Genomic DNA, 25,301 nt, shown 5'->3' with positions numbered 1-25,301 from the left:
CACCTATTCAAACCATCCAGGGGGGGAATGACAGTGGTGGGTGAGATCAAAGGCAAAAATTAGCAGAGCAACAAATGCAATTTTTACCTTTGTACATTAGTCTAGTTTCTACATACCCTCACACTCTTCATGCAGGCAAGCAAGAGGCATTATCAGTGTTCCATGAGAAATTTTAGTGGGAAGCAGGGAAGCACATGGTTAGATGTGGGACAGGAAGGCGTGTGGTATTGGGAGACGGACATGGCCAGAGGAGAGTTCCAAGAGTCTTTCCACCTCCCCCCCTGAGTATCCCACCCTTCTTCAAACACCATTCATTATCTCCCAGAATACTCTGTCTTACATGGTTGCTGTTTTTGCTATTGCTGCTTAAAAATGGGATATCCCTGTGTCTGCCACCTTGAGCTCCTTGAAGGAAGAGTGGGATAGAAACGTAACAAACGAACAGAAGGAAATCTAATTGTAGAAGTTCTGCCTCAGCTGGAGAACTCATCAGCTGTTTTCAACATGAGAAAATAAAATGAGCGGAACACAGTCCATATATTTCTCAGCAGGGCCACTAGTGCTCTATGCAATTGCAAGGCAGCGCGGCTCTCCTTTTAGAAGAAAGAAAATTCTTCACATGCTTCCTTCCAAATGTCACTAAAAGCTTGAGTCTATTTTTTTTTAACCCACCCTTTGTATCTGGGGATATCTCCAATTGCCCAGTCCTATCACACTCTTTCCCCCAATTTCTTTAGAGTTGGATCAGCAGGAATGATGCCATTGGCGGCTTGCCTCTGGATGCACTTCATAAATTCACAGAGTGCTTGGCAGAGATTCATATTGCTCTAATGGCCTCTGGCAATTGCACATGATGGCAGCAAGATCACGCCACCTTTCCCTTCCATACGGTCCCTATGGGTGCAGCGTTGACGTGGTTAGACTCACATTGTTCTGAATTACACTGCATGAAGGGCTTAATGATGAAAGAGTCTTGAAAGCAGGGTGCTGGGCCTGATCCTTTTTCTATACATAATAATAATAATTTTATTATTTATACCCCACCCATCTGGCCAGGTTTCCCCAGCCACTCTGTGCGCCTCCCAACAGAATAGTAAAAACACGATAAAACATCAAAAACATCCCTAAACAGGGCTGCCTTCTGATGTCTTCTAAAAGTCAGATAGTTGTTCACTTCCTTGACTTCTGAAGGAATACATACATAGGAACGTGGTGGAAAAGTGATTTTGTGGATATTGAATCATTAAACAATGGATCACGCTTACCAAGTGACAGTGTACAGGTGATAAGCACACTGAATCTCAAAGTACCAATCCCCTAAGAGAAAGAAGTATTTTTTTTTCAGTGTTCTGAGTCATTCTGTGACCTGGCACATAGATGGCATATGCAACCAGATGTGAGAATGAGCTGAGAGCTTATGTGTTCTCTGCCATGCAGAGAACCTCTAGCATGGAAGTTAACAAGGGACAAATCCACTGAGAACAAGAGAGTTATTTTCAGAGAAGAGAAAGCAGCATTCCAGTTCCTTTTGTGATCTGGCTTGCACAGAAGTTTCACATGCAGCAGGACGTAGGAGCAAGTCTGGGGCTCATGAGACTTCTCCCGCAGTGACCAGAACTGCTAGGATGGATCAGAAAATACCCAAATAAATGCTTTTGCAATTAGGCCCTACTATTATATAAAGGTAGTTGCAGATGACTCTGGGGTTGTGGCGATCAGCTTGCTTTACAGGCCAAGGGAACTGGTGTTTGTCCGCAGACAGTTTTTCCAGGTCATGTGGCCAGCATGACTAAGCCACTTCTGGTGCAACGGAACACCAAAACCAGAGCAGCGCACAGAAACGCCGTTTACCTTATCTACTTGCACTTTTGGCGTATTTTTGAACTTCCAGGTTGGCAGGAGCTGGGACAGAGCAACGGGAGCGGGGATTCAAACTGCCAACCTTCTGATCAGCAAGCCCAAGAGGCTCAGTGGTTTAGACCACAACACCAACTGCATCCCTATTATATACTATTATATAGGGATAGGCAAATCCTGGTCTGTGCCACTTTCATGTTGTTTATTTAGCTATAACTCTGTTCTGTTCCATTTCTGCATTGATATGAGATTTTTCATCCTCTAAAATTTTTATTTAAATGCATGTTTTTCTCTCAAAATACACATTTAAATCTGTATTTAATTGAATGGGCATTTTTTCTCGCAAAAGGCAGCTGCCAGGAGATGTGGCCTCTCTCCATCCCTCTACTCATTTGTGTATGCGTAGAGGGAACTTGTGCAATAAGGACTTCTAATTATGCAAACTGAGGTTAAATAGGGTTGCTGCAATAATGCAAATCATAATGGTCTTGCATGTATATACGCTACAAGCATAAGTGGCTTGCCCAGTGAGGCAGAGCTGCAATTCAAACCTCCTGGCAGTGGGGATGCTTTCTGGAAGAATATAAGAACAGCTTGCTGGATCAGGCCAATGGCCCGTCTAGTCCTGCATCTGGTTCTCAGGCTTGCCAATCAGATATCTATGGGAGAGTGAAGTGGGGAGGGGAACATGATCTAGACACACTGGCAGAGGCAATCTGGTCCTCTCAGAACTAGATCTCCCTGACAGACAGCTGGCATCTCCCTGCCTGGTCGTGGCTCCAGTAGTTCATTTTGTACTATTTACAGGCACTCTTCTAGGTACCACTGTTCCATTTTTATCTGGAAATGATTCCACATATCTCTATCCAATTCAAACTGCAATTTGTAATTTATCCCTATCAATTCTTTTCAGCTTGTTTGATTTCACAATTTCTGCAAGGAAGTTCCAACATGAATAGTTGCCAAGCTATATCAAAGAGAAGCGTCCAACTGGATTTCTACATGAAGTCTTTCTGGTGGTACAAGATTCTTCGGTAGTTAGTTACAGTGGTACCTAGGGTTACAGACGCTTCAGGTTACAGACGCTTCAGGTTACAGACTCCGCTAACCAAGAAATAGTACCTCAGGTTAAGAACTTTGCTTCAGGATGAGAACAGAAATCGTGCAGCGGCAATGGGAGACCCCATTAGCTAAAGTGGTACCTCAGGTTAAGAACAATTTCAGGTTAAGAACGGACCTCCAGAACAAATTAAGTTCTTAGTTAGTTAGTTAGTTAGTTAGTATACCACCCTTCATCTACAGATCTTAGGGAGGTTCCCAACATACAAATACAATGTAAAAGCAGAAAATGCAAGATAAAAACAAGAACAAAAAACCCCCAATCACACCCTCCCTACAGCGCCTCCCACAAACACTTTTAAAAGTGGTATAAGATATTAATAAGCCAAAGGCCTGATTGAAGAGGAGCATTTTTGTCTGGCAAAAATGTCTGTGGACCTGCCTCAGCTCAGCCATTTTTGGCTCAGCTAAGATGAGCAAGTTACACTGGTGTATTTTCAGCTGAGCCAAAGCTGGAGACTTAATGCCAGCTGAGGTGGGAATCAGCCAATTGAGCCAGAGGTCCACTGCATCCTCAGCTGCTTATCCTGGTGAATCATGCCATGACATTACCAGATAAGTTTATTACTTGATGTAATTAAATGACTTCACTTACTGATTCCTGACTTATTCCATTGTTACACTTGCGTTCGTTGTTTTCAGTTCATGTTAACTTGCATTCATTATACGCTGAGTTCCCCCTCGCTCTCCTTAACATACGGTACAATTTGCCCCGTGTTCTGGTATCATTCAGCTATAGATTTCCAACTGCCAGATGCAAATGGTGCCCAGTGGAAATAAAGAAATGCATAGTGTAATGATGTCAGAATATGAGGCAAGTTGTGCCATAGTTCGGTGACACAACGCTTGCTTTCCACCAAGAAGAAGTTGTGTTACAGATGAGAGAGAGGAACTCGGTACTTAATGAGAATTAATGACCACTGCAATTTTAATGTTACTTCCACCTTACGTATTGATCGGGCACTGTACAAAATTCCCTCTCTATCCTATTTTTGTTGTGCATATTCCCCATGACTTTCTGTGAACATCCACCAGAATGTATGCACATTCCCCTTTCAACTTCTATTAACCCATATATAGCACACTCGTTTTTTGCTAAAAGGAAGAAAAGGAGAAAATCAAAAGCACTGTAAATCAATTAAATTCATAGTTGACAGATGTAGCATTATATAATGAAAGTTTGAGTATCATAATGAGGCAGAGGCTGTTTTTTCTTAACCTATGTTTGATCAGGAATATAAATGATTGTACCAGGGGCTGACAAGTAATTACTTGTTTAGTTCAAAGCTACTACTCAATTATAGAATGCTCTGCTTTGACCTATGATCATTATTTTTAAATAATGCATTAATTGATTCAATGACTTCATATCTTGACAGGAGAAAGATGGTAATTTAACACACACAAAATACAAAATACAAAACTGGTTCTTAAATCATATCCTGATTGTTAATCCTAAAGAGCACACTCAGACAAAGAGAGAAACACCTAAATCTCATTCAAATAAATGCAATTAAAATACACTTGTATGTCTTTTAAATGCAGTTTATTTCAATGGTATTGTATTAGTCTGGCACAGTTGGCTGAGTATCCATGCAGATCTGTTCCAGCAATGTTAAAATTACCTACATCTAAGATGACAGGAGCCAAAGGTAAATTCCAGGAAACAGGCTTCTATGATATTAGACGTGGGTTAGTTGAGATCCGTCTAAAATCCAAGACAGAGGATTCAGGAGAATTCCAATAGAAAACTTGTTCATGTAAAAAAGACGAATAAAAGGAAAAGCAGGTGTGTGTTTAAAAATGAAATAGTGAAGTCCGAACTTCATTCAAGAATAATTAAAGAATAAAGAAGCAGAGAAGGAAAGTGACCTATTAAAAATCAAATCTATTAAAAGCTGTCCATAGGTCAAAGACAGAAAATGCTATCTCTGGTAAAAATCACAAGGAACCGTTCTGATGAGGGAGAAGTAAAATCCCCCCAAGTTTAATTGGAGCTGTACAAAAAGTAAGTGAAAAGCTCATAATCCCCTGTAAAACTATTGCAAGCAAAAATAATGAAATCTACAAGCAAGGTTTTTATGTGTGGGGGGGTTTGTCTTCTACTGAAGAGGTAAGTTATGGCAGCATGTATGTAGGCCGTGTTTTCAGTAACACTTTCCCCCACCCAAAATAATAGCTATTATGACAAACAGCATATAAAAACCTCAAACAGAAGATTGTCTCCACTTTAATTAGTGAGATATTGGAAGGTACCAAGTAAGGATGAGGAGAAATTCACTTTTATTTTAATGAGAAACTACTTAATATGTACTTCAATGAAGAAGAAGAAGAAGAAGAAGAAGAAGAAGAAGAAGAAGAAGAAGAAGAAGAAGAAGAAGAATTTATAATAATAATTTTATCACTTATACCCTGCCCTCCTGGCTGGGTTTCCCAAGCCATAATCATTCCAAAATATAGATGCCCTTTGAAATTCACACTTACGTAGATTTTGTGATGCAGTTCTGGAGAACTAAACAATGTTTCTTACAAATGAATATATTAGGGGATAGTGTTGTGTTAGTGAAGATAACACAACATTGTATTAGGGAAAATGGTTTTTTGCAAACAAGCACATTAGTCAAAATTACATACAAAATGGGTTTATTGGGAAAAAGTCGCACTAAAATGCTGACAAAAATGTAATTGGACAACAACAACAACAACAACAACAATGGCTTGCAGAAATGTGGAGAACTGAATTTAAGGTGGGGAAAATGAGACCCTAAGAGAACTGAATTTCTCTGGCTGCAGCTGCAAAAAGAGGAAGAAGAGGAGGCAAAGCACCCAGCTGATTAATTCTCAGTTACTGAGACAAGTGACATTGACAGAACTGTCCATTTCTGGTATGGAGTTACTGGTGTTCCAGAGTGACAGGGTGGAAATGTTTGTTTTTCAGCAGATGAGCTGAAATGGAGGCATAAGAATGGACTGACTGAAAATAGAAGCTGGGCTTTTCACTGTCAATGAGCATGAACCTCACACAAATGTATAATTTTTCCTTGGCAGAGGATGTCAAGATACAGTCCTTGACCTTTTTAAAATGCTTACTTTATTAAGCAATCATATCTCCTGCCTGATACCTCAGTCATAAGAAAAAGCAAATGCCATTGTCTTGTATGTGCCAGGGATTGAAGCTATTGTGGAACAAAGATTTGACAGAGATCAGAAGGCCAAAATCAACTTAAATCTAGAATAGAATAGCAGGGAATATTAGCTAATAACAAGGGTTGCAGTGAACCCCAGCTGTTCCTGTCATAAAGAGAAGCAGTTCCCTCTGTGCTAAAGACATTTAAACTTTGGGAAATAGAAATTGTATTCAATAGAAAATGATTAAATAAAAGCTCTGGTTTAATCTAATCTGTATTTAAACTTCGGAAACCTATAACGTCACTGTACATTTGCACAAAAAAGTTATATCTGGTCTGCAATTCTATCCACACATTGGACTAAGAAAATAATCAGAGCCTACTGGATTATGCCAACAGCATCCTTTTCTTACAGTGGCCAACCTATGGGAAGCCTTGAAGCAGGACCTGTGCTCAACAACACTCTCCCTACTTGTGATTCCCAACAACTAACATTCAGAGATATACTGCCTCTCACAGTGGAGATAGAGAACATACACATTGGTAGTATTATTCTTCATGAAATTGTTTAAGTCCTCTTTTGAAGCCACCCAAGTTGAACATCACTACTTCTTGTGGCAGCAGATTCCATAGTTCAGCTATGCACGCTGTGAAGAAGTACCGTATTTTTCAGCATATAAGTCGACCCCATGTATAAGATGACCCCTAAACTTTGAGCCCAAAATTAAGAAAGAAATAATTGCAACATTGTGTGTGTAAGATGACCTCCAATTCTAAACTTTACAAATTTGGGGAAAAATATAGTCATATACACAGAAAAATACAGTATTTTCTTCCGTCTGTCCTGAATCTTCCAACATTCAGCTTCATTTGTTGACTGCGAGTTCTAGTGTTATGACAGAGGTTGAAAGCTTTTCTCTACTTTCTCTAGGCTTTGCATAATTTTATATACTTCTATGATGTCTCCTGTTAACTCACATTTTACCTAAACTAAAAATCCCCAAATGTTTTAACCTTTCTTCTTCGTTAAGTTGCTCCATCCCATCAATAATTTTGGTTGACCTTTTCTGAACCTTTTCCAGCTCTACATCTAGACATGCGTTCATTTATTTAAAGCCTTTTAAACCTGATATTCAGCTGAAAACACTTAGTGTCCCTGCATTCAGGTTTATAATTTAAAGGACATGGTAGAAAAGGAAAGGGGGAGAGGGAGGGAGGGAGGAGAAGCTGGACAGGCAGAAGCAAACTCAGCCAGTTCTTACGAAGTTCTAATAATGACTAACTGATAGAGAATCAGTTCACAAACCTGAATGGCTACTGGTAAATAACAGATAAGGGAAATGAACCATAACTAATGTTTAAGCAGAACCAATGGACTAGCCCTGATTCCCTTTTCTCCCTCTGTTGCAGCTTGATGGATTGGCTGCTGCTGTTTTCACAGTTAGGGCCAGAGTCAGCCCATCTAAGATTGTGCTATCAGGGACAGGTGATATACTGACTGTACATGCTATCAAAAAGTTTGGCTACATCAGATTGGAGCGAGGCCTAACTTGAAATTGGATTCTACTACTATTACTACTGCTACAGAGCCCTTCTTGTCAGGGCTGCAGTTTTCAAACTACAAACTTCATGATTCCTGGCAAGAATATCCTCTTGGAAGTTCTCCTGCATGGGAGTAAGATAAAGCAGGGAAGAAAGACTATACACTTCACTCATTTGGGCTTTTCAAGTTTCATTTGAATGATGAAAAATTATTTGAGAGTTGTGCCCCCCCATAATTGTTTGGTTGGTAGAGGGGAGTGCTTCTTGCAGATATTAATATGGCACAGCTTGAAGCGACTGGGTGCATAAAAACTAACTCCTTTTGAAAATAAAAAATTGTCAAGGCCCGTTAGATATTATTCGAAACTTTACTTGTAGAACTTTCTTTTAAACAGAACAAAAACATCAAAGATACATCCAAATAAGTTCATACAAGATCTTGTGCTGTCCAGCATTGGCTCAGCACCTTAGAAATTAAAGATAATTCCAAGCAAAGGTCTCACTCCTTACATCTTCCATTTTGCCTGGAGTTGTTTTCCTGGAGAGCCATTTACACATCCATGCTTCCACAGAGATTGAGAACATTTCAAAATGGAAATTTGCAACCAAATATCTTTGTCACCTGATCTAAGGTTAAACACTCACGTGTTAGCTAGCAGAAAACAACAATTGTTAATTATCAACCTATCAAGGAGTTCAGAGACCACTTTGTATACTTCAGTGGAATTTCCCCATGTTAAAGCCTTCCGTAATACACCTTTAGGCATTCCTCATTTTAGCGTCAAATAAACAATTATACTTAAGAGAGCTCATGCCTCACTGGTTACTCATTCTAAACAAAAACAACACGAAAAAACCTACCTTGAACCACCAAAGCAAAGTCCAGTTTTCTTAAGTGCTTGAAACTCAACAGCTGAAAAACCTATGCAAAACTCTTTAACTGCAAACATTTTCTTTCCAAATATTTTATCTATTTTGCTTTCAGCAGTTCAGTCTTAGCATATGTCTCTTTTAAGAACACCAGAGAAGCAAATTAAAGTTATTTGTGTGGTAGATGAAAGCTTGAAATACAGTAAGTTGAGAAATTGCTGTTGTGACCACTCTTCTTATCTTGTTTCTATTAATAGAAGAGCTTTTGTAAGTGGAGGAAAATGTTGTTTTCAATACGATCCCAAAACCATCGTGCCCACATAATAGCAACTATACACATATGGGGAAAATTTAAAGGCATGCTCAATATCACAATTAGGCTGGAAAATAGCACCAGAGACTGTCTTTGGAGCAACAGCCTGGTGTTGCCTACTTCAGCCATGCACCTAGTTGAATATACTTCCACCAAATTTTACAGAAACCACTGAAAAGAAACTCTATTTGCATTTGCAAAACCCCACCCATTTCATCTGTGCTGTCTATTCCAGCTTCATTTTCTTGCTCACAGTCAAATGTGATGGCACCTCAGTTACTGAAATCAAGATGCTGACCTTATTGAATTCCTCATCCATAGACAAAGGCCATTGTGTACCCAAATGAAGATAAGTCAGTCTAAACCCCAGTAGATTCAATAACACATACGTTTTTCCCAGTTTGTGCTCTACTCTATTGTGCCCTTTCCCATATTGTGTCCCCCAAACAGTCTATAGGCCAAACAATGCATGTTTCTTTATTTTCATATATTCATTACAGGTGCATAGAGGCCTGGTTGTCAGCATGATTGCAGTGCATGGGCAAGGGAGATTTATACATTTGCTTATAAAATATAGCTCTTTTTGTGGGGTATTATTGAGTTTTTGCTTTTATTTTTATTTTGTATACTGTGATCTTTTTATGTAATAATAATAATAATAATAATAATAATAATAATAATAATAATAATAATATCTTAATCTCTCACATATTTGAAAACGTGTTCATGGTGGAAGGTTTTGTTTTCTATAGAGCATCTAAGAGTTTACTGTGCATATGGTGTTATGTGAAAAGCTAAGTTCGAAATACTAAGCATCTGTTGGTAGCTGTCAGGTGTCAGTTACTTAGTTGCAAAAAACTGGATTCAGAAGCTGGGTTCCTTTTATACTGTGTTAAAGGACTGTAAAAATTTCACTTCTGATGGGCTAGCTGGGTACAAATATGCGAACTGCCTTGAGATCTTACGATGAACAGCATCAGCATCATCCTCAATTCTTGATCACTCATTGCAAAGGAAAAGTGGTCTGATGAGGTGAGAGAATTATATGCCACAAGTCTAATTGGTTGAAGGGTATTCTGGCTGGAACACAATACACCAGTTGAGCCACTGCTGTTAAGGGTCTGAGGATGCTAACCTTTGAGAGAAGGTTGAAGCTGAGACAGGTGGCGGACTGGCAACGGGCTATTGGAGAGGCTAGGAGAAGCCTGAATGTATTGTCCACCCATTCAGAAGAAAATTGATATTGAGACTATTGAAGGGTGCTAGACAGCAAGGAAGAGTTCAGCAAAGTGCTTCTCTGGAGCTGGGCAGAAAGAAGCTGCAAAAACAACAAAGAACCATATAAAAACAACAACTTGTAGATGCATTTGCTGTCTATGGGCAGTCCAGTCTCTGATTGTTCATACAGCTTGCACACAGCTTGTATGCACTTGTGTTCTGTGCAGAAGGTTGGGTCATTGCATGGGTGTTGAGAGTATGGGCAGTGGGTGTAATAATGCTTTTCCCTCCCCCACTTCACACGTTCAATATATCTGAATTTCGAATGTCTAAGGAGGGCTATATTTTGTAATGCAAAATCCATCTCTACCCCACTGTGCTCAATTTCAAAGGACCAAAATAATAAATTGTGATTTGACATTCAACATGTGATGCTTTACTAGTAGTTCAAGTTCCTTTTCTTACAGCAGATGAATAGTGTTATATGTTTAGCAAGCTGCTTTAAAATGATCTGGCTTCACCCTACGTAATCAAGCCTCTATTTTACAAATACAGTACTTTACTTCAGAGTCCACAATTACCAGCTGCATTAGGGGCTGTCAGCTTATGTACATCATTCCACTCTAATGTCAACAATTTCTCTGGGAGCACTTTTGCTGTGACAAATCAGGACTGTTTCCCGTCATTTTGGCTTAGGAGTTTTGAAGCTATTGCTCTAATTTGATCTTGCAATTGAAAGTGCATCTTTGCTTAAGGGCTAATGAGTTTAGAGTCCAGTTTGGAAGCAGAATGCTCATTTGACATGCAATTAAATGTTTATCCTCATAACTTCAGTGCAGCTTTGAAAATAAATATTGATGAAAATGTGAGGCCTACAGGCCAAGGTGACCTGCCAATTAAGCAGAAAGAGGGGTGGATAAGGGAAGGGAGGGAACATAGCATATTTTACATAAAATTATACCAGTCCAAGAAAAACAATTCCCTCCCTTCCCCACTAGTCCTAGCAACTCCTTTGGTCTGCTCTAATTTCGTTAAAGTGACCACATAATGTTGCATGCAATTGATTTTCAGTGAATCATCTCCTAGAGCTTAAAAATAATCTATACTGGAGGGTCCTATTGAACTCAAGGTGTCTCAGTGGATATTGACTTAAAGTTCCTACGTTATGGAAGGATGCGTTTAGCACCTAAGTCTACTGACGTCGATACAGTTTCTATGGTTGAAAAGCATATTATAATCATAGCCTAAGGATGAAATTCTGCAACGTCTAAGTTTAATCACTTTGCTGAAATTTCTGGCAGTAAGTGGATGGAATATTGCAAGTAGAGTTGCCACAGAAATTAGGCTGTCGGTGATGTTCAAACTGACTTGGGGGATTTCTTGTCAGGTGATGCTTTTTGAGAGAAAGCCAGAAGTGTTTTGATGACACTAGCCAAATTTCTCAGAACTGCAGCATTTCCTAAAGTTTCACCAAATTCTGCTGAATTTTTTGTAAAAACAAAAACAAGACCTTAACCATGCAATGTATAACAATCTTCCTTAGAGGAAATGGGTCAGTGCTTTAATTAAGAGTTGAAAGTTCCTCATGATGAAAAATATGTTTTCTGGACAAAAGTGAATCACATAAATGTAGAAGAGCAATTTCAGCCAGCTCATTATTTGATTTCAATGATTGTGGATACATAAAAATACCTGACTCATGCCTAGTCATTTATAATTGGCAATGCCCAGAAAAACCAATTGCTGCTAAGGTTTTTCTGGAGATTGTGCAACAGTATTTTTAGAAGTACTGCTTACTAAATGTTACTTTGTGAATGATGAGAACATTTGAAAGTGATTATAAACATACAGGAAGCATTCATTCATCAGTAAAGCCCAGCTGTACTCCAGGAGGAGCAAAACAAATGTGAGTCTGCAATCAAGGAATATTTGAGAGCCAGCAAGGTATATTGGCTGGTGCCAGACTTTGACCAAGGATACTTAGCCTCAAATCTTTGCTCAGTTGCAAATCTTACTGCTTTGCCATTTTCCCCAAACCACATCCACCCACTCAACAGCTGTTTTGTTATGTATTTTGTGTTCTCATGTTGTATTTTTTTATGTTGTGAGCCGCCCTGTGATCTTTGGATGAAGCATGGTATACAAATGAAGAAGAAGAAGAAGAAGAAGAAGAAGAAGAAGAAGAAGAAGAAGAAGAAGAAGAATTAGTTGAAGTTTTTACTCTCCTGGCCAGAACAGCCTCTTAAACAAGGAGCAACCATTTTGCAGCCCCAAAACGAAACACAAATGATCTGGAATGATTTCATTCTGTAATTTTTTAGAATCTCATGATGTGATAATATCCATTATTTTTAAAATAAAATAAAAAAGAAGAGACAAATTTATGAAGGCTACGTTTATCATTGGCTGTTAGCCATGCTTTGTAAATGAAACGTCTGAGCATCAGATGGTGAAGAACAACAGTGGATGGCCTTCATGCCCTGCTTGTGATCTTGCAGCAGCATCTCAGTAGTCACTGTTGGGAGCATAAGGCTGGACTAGGTGGAACTCTTGTGTGATCCAGTGAGGCAAGCCCCTGACTTCTTATGATCACATTATTGTTTACCATCTTTATGAAAGGGCAGAGGAACAGAAGAATCCAACTGCAAAGGAGGAAGGCTGATGGCAGGGTACCAAAGCATCTGCTAACCATTATGTAAGATAGTTCTCCCATGATATGCTGCATGTGTCACATGGTTCCTTTGTTGCCATGGCAATTACTTGGCATCTTTTGCTACCAGTGCCACCAGACTTTCATGAGTAGCTCTGTGCAAGTGAGACAGAAAGACTACAGGCACCCCATCACACTGTTGTTTATTTAAAACAGAACAGAAATATATCATGAAAAAATAGGCCATCTTATATATTTTTTATTATGGATTTCCCTTCTCTCTCTCTTTTTAAAGCAGTTTGCAAGGGGCTTGCAATATGGTATCAGAGGACCATATGGAGTGCCAGTTATGTTATCTCTTGGTGCTTGGCTTTCTAAATCTCAACAGGGGCAAAACTGGAAGTCTTCCAGGACAGAGATGAGATTTTTGTCAAAGGAGAAATCATAGAATATGATGGAAGACACACACAATCACTGAAGGCTTATGCTTGCTGAAAGTTCTCTTTTTTCACCATGCCAATTCAGTTTTTCATGCTGACTCTTAGTGAATGTTCCAATTGCCCATCAGGTGGTGATAGGCAGAGAGAATGTCTGCGGAGCTGTCAAAACGGCAGTGGGTAGAGACTCTGTGGGCACATATTTTCCTCTAAGTATGGCAGTTGACATCTCCCAGTATTATAGCCTTCAAATCTGAATGAAATTGAATTTCTTGGTTGAGATTGGTTTTGCTCTTTTGCAGAACAAGGTGGTGGATTGAGAATTCTAGAGTGTACCACTTCAAACAACAGACAGGGAGGTCATGTTTCCAAATGCCCCCACCCCCCATGTAATATCTCCCTGCACAAAACAAACTAGCAAATCAAGGAGAGGGAAACACCAAGTCCCTTTCTGCAGGTGTGCCTGTTTTTAAGACACAGGGATGTATTTGAAAAACCCCACTACACATACCTGTACCCTGAAAGTACAATCCAGAATTGTGTCACGTGACTCATTTACTTACTATCAATCAATCTTTATTACGGTCCAGAGACCCAACAAATCATTACAAATCAATACACAATTCATACAATACACAGCTCATACAAGTTAACCAAGCATTTTGTTCAGAATTTAGGGCTCATTTGTTCTTACAACCACCGATAAAAACTTTGCCACTGCTAACGTTCCAGCATTTGTCCAGTCCTCCAGTAGGAACCTGACATAGTGGGCCTCCGATCTTCCCGGGAAAGGTGCCAGCAAGGGTAGTATCAGTTCAGCCCTTGCCTGCTCATATTTTGCACAATGCAACAAAATATGATTCTCGGCCTTTTGGCTAAGATCAAGTGTAGTATCATTTACTTAATATGTAGATGAACTGATGATTATGATTCCAGCTACAGATAGGTAGCCGTGTTGGTCTGCCATAGTAAAAAAAAAAAAAAAAAAAATCCTTCCAGTAGCACCTTAAAGACCAACTAAGTTAGTTCTTGGTATCTGAAGAAGTGTGCATGCACACGAAAGCTCATACCAAGAACTAACTTAGTTGGTCTTTAAGGTGCTACTGGAAGGAATTTTTTTTATTTTTTATTTTGATGTTTATGAGACTGCATTCTTATGGAGAAAAGTCCATTTTAAACTATGCAGCAATAATGCGGGAGAATTTTCTCCACGCCAGTGTATTATTTTTTTTTAATTGAAATTTGTAACAGCATGGAGGAATCATTGCATATGAGCATCGATAATAACACTGATGAATTTGAGCCTCACATTTCGTTTAGCAACACCCCTAAGTGCTTATATGTTAACGATAAAGTATATTTTGGCAGGCTTCAACTCTCCCATGCTAATGCACAGTTGGAGGGCTCTCAGTTGCGGATTCATTGGCTGCTATGTATCTACCTGCCCTACACTTGCCATTATATATGGTACAATGACCAGAGGTTCCCTGTCCCTGCTCCAGTCTGATGTGCTGTCCAGAAATCTACCATCAGCCTTCCCCAATGTCGTGCCCTCCAGAAATTTTGGACCTGCCATTGTCCGCGCTGCACAAGTATTAACATTGGAAGAGGACTAGCATTATGGCTGTTGTAAATTTGGCCAAAAAAGCCAGAAAAGAAGCATTAGCAATTTGAGCTTCTTCTTCCCATGCTACTTCTGCACTGTGTGGTATAGCACTTGCAAGAGTCATCTACTTGCTACATGCAGACAAGCATATCTTAGGAAACTCTAGATAACTGAAGAGGTCTTAGTTTGTTTGACGTCACCACAAATGGTTTGCATACACCCCCATAAGGCTCATTCATAGTTTGATTTACTGAACCAAGAGATGATAATCCAGATTAGTCCACATGTGTGATTTGTGAACTATAGATTGTGTTTTGGGAACTCACATCTCATTGTGGCTGTCTGAAGAGGTTGGTAATGAAGACAACCACAAATCATCCACAATCCCCACCATGCTTTTATATAATATATGAACTGTCTCCTAGACAAATTGTAGAATGGCTTTGAATTAAAAAAAAATTCCAATGATATTCTGGGCCTGAAGGAGAAATGTTCAAGATAGGGTGTTGCTTTTTCACATTTCTAGCTTTAGGATACAATGAATCTTGTCATGTTAATGTTGTTTTGCTGCTTATTACAGGGACCTTTGTTTTTTCCTGGCATTACATTACATGCAGTATGCAACAGCAGCCAGTTCAGAGAATAACCCTCTCTCCATACGAGCCACTTCTTCAGTCAAGGCTAAAATTAAAATAGCACAGGGGTATTGGTTAAAGCACGAAGCAGATGGAAATGCCTGACTTTTATTGTATTTAACTCGTTAAATAAATCATTTGGAACAATTTTATGGTACAAGTCACTTGCTCATATAACTGTGAGAGTGCAAAATAGCTTTCTTTGTGCTCTCTCTTCCCTTTCTTCCCCTTCAGATTTTATTAGGCAGGGCAGCAAGGTATTGGAGAGGGGTAGAGGATTATACATAAATCTTCTAGGTATATTCAAGATTAAAGTGCCAGAATTGTGTATTGTTGTAGTTGCTTTTTTAATACTTCTGTGTAACTTCTGTGATGTTAACAATGAAAGTCAAAACGAGATGTTGCTCCCAATATGTTGTTTAGAAAGGAGATTCCAACTAAACATCAGGAAAAACTTTCTGATAGTAACAGGTGTTTGACAGTGCAACCATCTCCCTGGGGTAGCATTGGGCTCTCCTTCCTTGGAGGTTTTTAAGCAGAGGTTGGATGTTCGTATGTCATGGATGCTTTAGCTGAGATTCCTACATTACAGGGGGTTGGACTAGTTGATCCTCAGGGTCTCTTCCGACTCTACAATTCTATGATTCTATCAGCTCCTGCCATCACGGCCTGCGTTCAGGGGTGATGAGTATTGTAGCCCATCACTTCTGACATATGCTCATCTCCGTATTTAAATTACCGTATTTTTCGCTCAATAAGACACACCAGACCACAAGACGCACCTAGTTTTTGGAGGAGGAAAACAAGAAGAAAAAATATTCTGAATCTCAGAAGCCAGAACAGCAAGAGGGATCACTGCGCAGTGAAACCAGCAATCCCTCTTGCTGTTCTGGCTTCTGGGATAGCTGCGCAGCCTGCATTCGCTCCATAAGACGCACACACATTTCCCCTTACTTTCTAGGAGGGAAAAAGTGAGTCTTATAAAGCAAAAAATACGGTACGTCATTTGGGCATTATAGCACATGCCTCCTGGTGGGAGAGGTGGCAACGTGAAGGAGAGGCTTTACCCCTTTCATTGTTAATTCTGAAGTACCCCAGTCTGTCTCAACTAAGGCCAGGGCCTTTTCAGTACTGGCCCCGACTTGGTGGAACGCTCTGTCACAAACGACTAGGGCCCTGACATCTTTGCGGGACTTGACATCTTTCCGCAGGCCTGCAAGACACAGCTGTTCCACCTGGCCTTTGGTTTGGACTCAGTCTGACCCTTATGTTTCCCTCCCCTTATGGTTTTGAACTATGGGCTACTATTAAAATGAGGCTGCATTTTAAATTGTATTTTAACCCGTATTTTAAATTGTCCCCCCCCCATTATGTTTTTATTGTGATTTTACTGGTGTTAGCTGCCCTGAGCCGGGGAGGGTGGGGTATAAATAAAAATTATTATTATTATTATTATTATTATTATTATTATTATTATTATTATTATTATGTCCAACTGTATGAGCTTCTCTTTATTCAGGAACCCAGAAAAAGTAGGCTTGGTGATCCAGAGACAGCTTAGCAGACAATTTAGCCATGCATTCATTATTAAAATATTCATGCCCCATTGTTCTACATTTAAAACATCCAAGATAGCTAACAGGCTAAATGATAACAATCATTAAAACACAAATTGTCATCATCATTATCATCCAGAAAAAAAAACAAACACAGCAGAACAGACTCTTCAAGCCCAACTGAGATAACTGCAGAATCACCATTAAACATAACTGAGAAAAAGATGAACAGGTTAGAGTTTGAGAGCGTTTATCTCTCCCCCCCCCCAATACATCTATTGTCTCCTAGCTGCTTCTGTAGTTTGGGCTGGGAATGAGGCACCCTGACTGTTTCAAAACTCCCAGTGCTTTACAAACTTACGTATGGATGCTTCACATATCCTGTGGCTTTCAAACTTTTAAGATAAGAGAGTATTTTCATATTTAGGTATCACCTAGCTGCCACTTACCCTCCATGCATAAGCCATCCATGTGGACAGCTAACAAGAGAATAGGTATTTGTACGACCAGTATGAATTTCTAGGCTTTCCTTAAAATATTTACAAAGAACTACATTTTCTTCCTGCTTAATTGTATTTATCTTGGTTAGTAGGTCTCACCTGACTTTCCCAAAGGAAACATTCATAGGTTTACATGGCTTCCCAACAGGACATCCTTCTTTAAAATCTAAGCTGTATAATGTAATATTTTATACACAACTCAAGATAAGAAAGTATGAAATAATCTGGTTTATTTATTCATTTGTGGCAAAATTAATAAATGTTTTTTTCCCCTAGGTTAACGGGATTTCACCTCCCTCCACCTATTACCAGTACAAAATCTGTATTTTCACTACGATTGACCAGTGACTTTGCAGTGAGTGCCCATGGATTTAAAGTATATTATGAAGGTAAGATAATGCAATCAATACACATGTTAGAACTGCATCAGATACCCACCAGTAAAATTAAAAAAAAGTAATGTAGCAACTAGCAATTTCAGTGCAGTGCTGTGTCTCTTGGGTTCAACAGAAGACAAGCAAGGGCAATTGTTTGGGCAAATGAGGGCAAATGACAGTTAGGGCGAATTTAAGACAATATTTTCTCAGTCATATGGATAACTGCACCCCATGCAGCTAACAAGCTCACAATCTGGGAAGAGAGTTTGAAAGAAAAGCCTACACACACACTTTGGATTGGATTTGGATTTGGTATCCCGCTTTATCACTACCCGAAGGAGTCTCAAAGCGGCTAACATTCTCCTTTCCCTTCCTCCCCCACAACAAACACTCTGTGAGGTGAGTGGGGCTGAGAGACTTCAGAGAAGTGTGACTGGCCCAAGGTCACCCAGCAGCTGCATGTGGAGGAGCAGGGAAGCGAACCCGGTTCCCCAGATTACGAGACTACCGCTCTTAACCACTACACCACACTGGCTTTGATGAAACAGGGGATAGTAGTCAACTAAGTTATACTTAGGGACGCGGGTGGCGCAGTGGTCTAAACTACAGAGCCTAGAGCTTGCCAATCAGAAGGTTGGCGGTTCGATTCCCCACGACGGGGTGAGCTCCCGTTGCTCGTTCCCTGCTACTGCCAACCTAGCAATTCAAAAGCATGTCAAAGTGCAAGTAGATAAATAGGTACCACTCCAGCGGGAAGATAAATAGCATTTCCGTGCGCTGCTCTGGTTCACCAGAAGCGGCTTAGTCATGCTGACCACATGACCCGGAAGCTGTACGCCAGATACCTTGGCCAGTTAAGCGAGATGAGCGCCGCAACCCCAGAGTCATCCGCGACTGGACCTAACGGTCAGGGGTCAATTTACCTTTGCCTTTAAGTTATACTCATACCATTGACATTAACTGGCCTAATTTAGTTTGCTGAAGAACCATTGACTCTTGGGGTATATGCTCTTCCTGAAGCAAAGGTCACGATCTGGCCATTGCTGGGATGGGAAACTGTCTGACATGCTGCTTGAATTCCATCCTGGAAGAGAGTCAGGATAATATATGTAATAAACAAACAAACAAAGGAGCTCTTTGGAAAGCCAAGTGCCTCTCATGATTAAATCATTTTATTCTTTTAAGCTAACAGGTGATTACTGCACATATCCATCTATGAGACATGGCAGCTTGTCTACCCTATCCCTAGAAAGAGAATTTAGTCAGACATAATCCACTGTTCTTTACAGGCCTCTTTCAAATTAGATTAGTTCTGGAATAGAGTGAAATTAATTTCACTTTGATCCATCTTTTCCACTTCTAGTAGTCCAGTGATATGCAATGCAGCTTAGTCAGCACATGTGTGTTCAAGAGAGATATTACTGCTCAGAAGGAGAGCAAAATAGCAGCTTATAACGCACAGCAGGAATCTCTGTGATTGCCATTCTATTTGGATAGCATGATATTCCTTTGTTCTTAGCGAGTCTCTTTCATTGTAATTAAACAGGTAGCAAGTACTGAATAGATTTCCATTTAACTTGTAAACAACTGTTCAACATTGTCAAGAAGTAGAGGAAATGAGTTAAATAGCAGTCCTGCTGTAGGTTTTTTGGTCTTGTTCCTTCAAGCAAGAGATAAGGCATAAAGCACAGCTTTAATGTGACATTGTTTTCAGAAACCGCATTTACTTACATACCTCATCAAAGGACACTGTGGTATTCCAGTGACACCATCTGTTTGTTTGCTGTAATTGTTCTGCAGCAGGGATGTGAGAGACTCCCCCTCAGAATTTCGCCCATCGTTTAAAACTCCCTTGAAATCCCACCATCAATGTCACTTTGAATTCCTCTTTAGGTGAAATGTCATTGGCAGTTCTAATTAGGAGCAATTTGCAGGGGTAGTTCTAATTGAAGGGTCACTTCATCACCCTGCTAGGGTTCAGTGCCACAGTGAAGGTTGCTAGCTTAGATGGCTTTAAGACTCCAAATTTATGGAATATAGGTCTACCAATAGCTACGTAGTAGGAAGGAACCTCTACATGCAAAGGCAAAATACTCCGGACACTGGGGAGGAAACAATAGGGCAACAACTACATGCCCTCTTAGATGCATTTGGCTGGTCACCCTGAACAGAGTGTTGTGCTAAACCTCAGGGTGGGGAACTTCAGGTCCAGGAGGCAATTGTGCCTCTTCAAATATGACCTTCAGGGATTTCCATACATAACACGCCATTCCTAGCCACATACCCTCTTCCTACCCCCCTCACCACCACTGTGTGTTGTTTATCTTCCTGGCTGGAATATATCCTTCAATTCTGCCTTGCCTGGATGAAGCGGGGGGGGGGGGAGAGAGAGAGAGAGAGAGAGAGAAATAGCCGACTGTACAAGGGGATAGATGATAGATTAGATAGATAGATAGATAGATAGATAGATAGATAGATAGATAGATAGATACCTTTGGCCACTTTTTGCCTCTGGCCATGCTCACTGCTGGCACATGGCATCTGGAAGATTATCCAGAAGGCAATGTAGCCCTCAGACTTTAAAGGAGCCCCTATGCCTGTACTAGATTGACCCATGGTCTTATCTATGAAGCCAATTTTCATATAAAATGTGAATTCTCATATTCTCGATATCACTTTTTATAGATATAACACAAAATTGCCATAGAAGGAATAAAAAATGATGGGAAGGAACCTCATTGATTTGTTATTTATAGTGCTTTTTAGATATAGTGGATATGTAGTAAATGGCTTTTTGTTATTTTATTGATCTTAGAAGGCCCTGAAATGGAGCCGGCAGGATTTGTGATGCTTTCTCTGCCTGTCAGAATTCTAGGTCATTGAGGGAAGTTCATAGCTGCTTATGAGGCTGCAGAGAATGCAGTGATCATTTCGAATGTCTCTGTATCAAACAGTGTGTGCACAAATGAACTGATGAGGTTCAACAAGACTAGCAAATTTTCTCAAGGGGGGGGATGTTTCACATATCCCATTCCTTGGGGTTTTAACCAGAGCTTCTTGTCATAATAGTGCTACAACAATTTGAAGTAAGAGGTCGTCAGAGTGGGGTAGAGAACAAGCTTTGCATGCAGATGTGGCCAGGTTCAGTTGTTGGTCATCTAGTGAGGAAGAACCAATCCTTTGCAAAGTAGACCAGTGGCTGTTCTTAATCTAATGTGGCATCATATATCCATATGCTTTTGGTGGGGAGAATGAAGGCAGAGGGTGTCTAAGATCTGTTGGAAATTTCTTAAGAAAATACCAGGAAACTTTTGACATAATGCCCTCCAAAATCTGCAAGGCCATTGATTCTGTAGTGTTATGAAGGATCTGAAACTGCTGTAATGAACTACTGAAGCATGTTGATCAAACATTATTCATATAATTAAAATGTACCAGGATACATTTCCCAGCTAGATTTTTGTAAGTTGGTACTAAATATCTGAACAAATAGAGTCACTGAACTATGTTTTGACTGCCTATTAAAGTTCAGAATTCTAACAAGAATAGAAAAGGCAAGTCTTAGAACAGTAGCCAGTTGTGCTTGACTATGTATGCATGAGCAATGTAGCAATGTGAATTAATTTTTTTGAGTAAAGTCCTTGTGGGACAAAATGAGCACTCATATATTGTGATAACCTAATGCAGGTAGTTCCTAGTAAATATTCAAGAACGAATCTGCTTCACAAATTACAATGGATATGTGTATAGATGAAAGAGTGGGATCATTTCCAATTCATGCCTGGATGAGAGAGTGGGATCACACCATACACATGTTCAGAATTTATTTATGAATATCATTTATAGTGTTTTAAGTCCACTCTTCAATGGCCAACTGGCATTCGCAGAGGGAGATATAAGAGAACATTAAAATGGCAATAAAGCAATAGTATAAGACAACTCTTCAGTTAATAAGAGAATGGAACACGTAGCTTGTCCATGGTAGTTAGACACAATAATTTTACCATTTCTTTGCACCTGATGACCTTATGCACAGGCAAAAATTAAAAATAATAATAATAATTAAAGGGTTGCTCAATAATTAAAGGTTTGTTCAGATGGACCAACGGATTGAGACAGCTTCCTATATTCTTATGGCATTTTGTTTTCTGAATTAGAGGATGGAATGGAGGATAGGAAACAGTAATTTAGATCCTTTGTCTCCTCAGAAAAGGTGTGCTCCACTGTGGAGTAGTTTGTACTGATTGGCTTTGGGACTTTGCCTAAGCTTGTTGCCATTTTTTATCATTCCTTTTGCAATCTGAATATTGTAAATGTATGCATGCATGTATCATCTATCCATCCATCTATCTATCATTTATCTATCTATCTATCTATCTATCTATCTATCTATCTATCTATCCAGTGCCAGATTTGCATATAAGCTAAACAAGCTATAGCTTGGGGCACACTCTGTTGTGGGCCCCACAAAAAATTAAAGGAAGAAAGAAACTGGATGTACATTTCCAAAATATAAGATAAAAAACAAATAAAATAAAACCTACAAAGAGCAACAGTGTTTTGTGTTTTGTAGGCTCCTATGGTGTAAGTAATGGGCCCTGCCTGCTAGCCTGCTCCCTAAAATATCACTGGTTTTCTCATTTCTATATATAGGGTGTCTACATTCTGCATGTGCAAATGGCTTTAGATACCTATTAGGTCCATAAATTACTATATAGCATATATTCAACACAAAAAACAGAGACAATTTGTTGTTGACAAAGGACAGCTGGAAATATAAAGGGACCCATTACCTTCAGTAGCTTAGGGCCTCATCAAACCTAAATCCGACCCTGTACCTCTCTACCTCTCTCTCTCTCTCTCTCTCTCTCTCTCTCTCTCTCTCTCCCTACACACACACACACAGAGAGAAACTGAAAAACAAGTCCACCCTGTCACTCAAAAGAAACTAAATCTGCAATGCCAAAGCCAATTTTCTGCACCCAATGGGGAACTTTTTGTTGTTGCTGCTGTGCCTTAGAAAATCAATACCAGGTTTGGTACCAGGTCTGTGCTTTAGCAGATTGCTAACAGACCAGTCATGTAATCAAAATAATTCCTCAGTGCTTCTTCAGGGAAATAATTCTTTCGCTTTGGCAACATAAGGAGAATGGGGACAGCAAATGAGATGAAACTAGATGAAAAAGGATCAACTTCAGAGGGCTAAGACTACTAATGGGGGCTGAAAGCATCAATGGTGCTGTTATGAAGCAGCTGTAGGCAAAGTTCCCATTCATGGTTCCCTACCTGATTGGCATGTCTTGAAGGAAACACCATTCATCTGTAATTTTGGCATCTGGCCACAAAAATCCCACATACCTCATATGACACACTGCAGCCAAAAAATTAATTCAGCTAAGCTGCTTATCTGAGATCCTCACTGTGCATGTAGCGGCTGAAGTTGTCCAACTACTATTGATCTTATTTCCCAATGTTTTCTCTCCCCTGCCCCCATTATGAAAGTAGCTTTACTTCTTAGAAATAAAACATGGAAACAAAAATTCTCATTTAAAATAGTTCTCAAAGGGAGCAAACAGGGCAATGTATGGCTTTAATCTATCAGTTAAGGAATGCAATTTTCTTGGAAAACCTAGCATCTACATTTGTTCATGCTGCAATTTATTTGTGTCCTAGTTAACTTCCATTCTGCTACCTTGTCTTACTTTTATATTGCTAAACTTTGTTATGTAATGGTCTCATGACTAGAACCAAAGAAATAAGCCTGATCCGATCTGATCAGTTAAGGAATGGTGGGTCAGAATATTTGAAAACACACCGAGTAATAAAGATGGGGGAGCTCTCCACAGCTTTCCTTGAACTGATCCAAAATTTTAGACTTCGGAGAATTTCCTGAGCCAATCCGAGAGCTTGGGGAAAAAGTTGCCTCTTCTTTCATTCTGTCTCCCAAGATCAGCTGAAAGAAATTTCAACTTCTGTTCCTGATTTAAGAGAAGGGGAAGTGAAGAAGAATTTCAAGGTTGGCAAAGCTCACATCCCATTTTAAGATAGGTGTTTCAAGATTGCAAAGCTCACATCTCATTCTAAGAGAGGTGTTCTGGCATATCTGCTGACTATACAATCCAGAGCAGCCTTCATCTTGTACTGTGTTATGGCCCAGGTTTGCACATAACACTAAACCATGGCTTAGTGCTGAGTAATGTTTCAAAAGGATGTCCAGGAGCAAAGCTGCTGTGATTTTTACTGTCCCCACATTGTTGTGTGTTCATGCTTAGCTAAGGATTGGTTTAGCATTATGTGCAAATCGGGCCATGTTCTGGGACAAATGGAGACAGAGAACAAACGCTGTGGGCAAAATGTCCTATGTTTTGCTGTACATGTAAATTCTGTTTAGTCTTGGTCTTTGGTGTATTTTCTTTTTCTCCCTGCAGTTGGTCAGTATAGAGTGTTCTTTTCTGATACTTCTCATGGTGTTGCCAATTTTATTAGTGCTTACTCAAGAGACCATGGGATGAATGTGCTGAACATTAAACATAATTGTTTAATGTTTTATACTCACTGTGCCTTTTGAATAATGTGTCTATGGCAAATCCAGACTGTGTTGCTATCCCACATGCAGCCATGACTAATATTGTAATATCAAAAACATAAGACTTAGCAGCAGATGTTGCTTTTCAAGATTTCTAACATCACCATGCACAAGTCTTTAATTGTGATTTGTTCCCAATTGTGGGTATAAAGAGACAAGCCAACATATTTCAGTCTAAAAGTGATCTATAACTGCATTAAGCAGAAATGAATAACTTGTGGCCCTCCAGCATCTGGTTGGACTACAATTCCTGTAATCCCTGACCATTATGATGGGTGGGGCTGATGGAAGTTGTAGTCCAGCAACATCTGAAGGACCACAGGTTTCCCCATCCTTGGGAAAAGGGAACTACAACTAACAGGTGAACACTCTCCCTTTCCCAGGATGAGTACATGAGCAACCACAAGGGGGAGAGACAAAGCATAATCTCCAGATTTCCTCACCCCTTGTTTTGTTTTAAAAACATTTCTAGCTTTCATAGAACCTGAGATACGAGGCAAAAAGTACAGAAACTATCTTGTACCACACTTTGCCAGAGCTGCTGGTGGGTGAATAGAGGTTTACTATTAACTGGCAATTCAAATATGTGGTGGTAACAGAGGGAAACAGGGTCATACAAATAAGTAATTGGTGCAAGTGTTAAACTCGAGTGGGATACTAGTAGTCAATTCTAGATAAGCTGGTGACAGCAAGATGGAATTGTAGCAGTAGTAGCTACCAAAATCCTGAATATTGGGGGAGCCATGTGGAATAATAGAGGTTCATTGATACTGCCTCACTGACAGCACCTACAATCCTGTGTCTCAGTCCTATTAAATTTGGGTATATAGTTGAGCTAGGCAGGTTCAAGAATAATTTATATCTCTGGTCCCACAATTAATCCCTGGAAATGCTCACCCTAACTCTC

General features: G+C 39.8%; 1 protein-coding gene across 5 annotated transcripts in view; it reads left to right on the top strand.

Annotated features, from left to right (window-relative positions):
* The window catches only part of CSMD3 (CUB and Sushi multiple domains 3), a 607,508-nt gene that overhangs the window by 120,955 nt on the left and 461,252 nt on the right, over positions 1-25,301 (top strand). For all 5 annotated transcript variants that reach the window (XM_081204227.1, XM_081204230.1, XM_081204229.1 and 2 more), the window contains exon 3: positions 17,708-17,820. In XM_081204227.1, the coding sequence (XP_081060353.1) occupies positions 17,708-17,820 (113 nt within the window). The remainder of the gene's footprint in view (positions 1-17,707; positions 17,821-25,301) is intronic.

The sequence above is a fragment of the Podarcis bocagei genome, assembly GCF_964188305.1.
Source record: "Podarcis bocagei genome assembly, chromosome: 8".
Lineage (NCBI taxonomy): Eukaryota > Metazoa > Chordata > Lepidosauria > Squamata > Lacertidae > Podarcis > Podarcis bocagei.
Note: the sequence above shows the minus strand (reverse complement) of the source record. Positions and strands in the feature narration are given on the sequence as shown.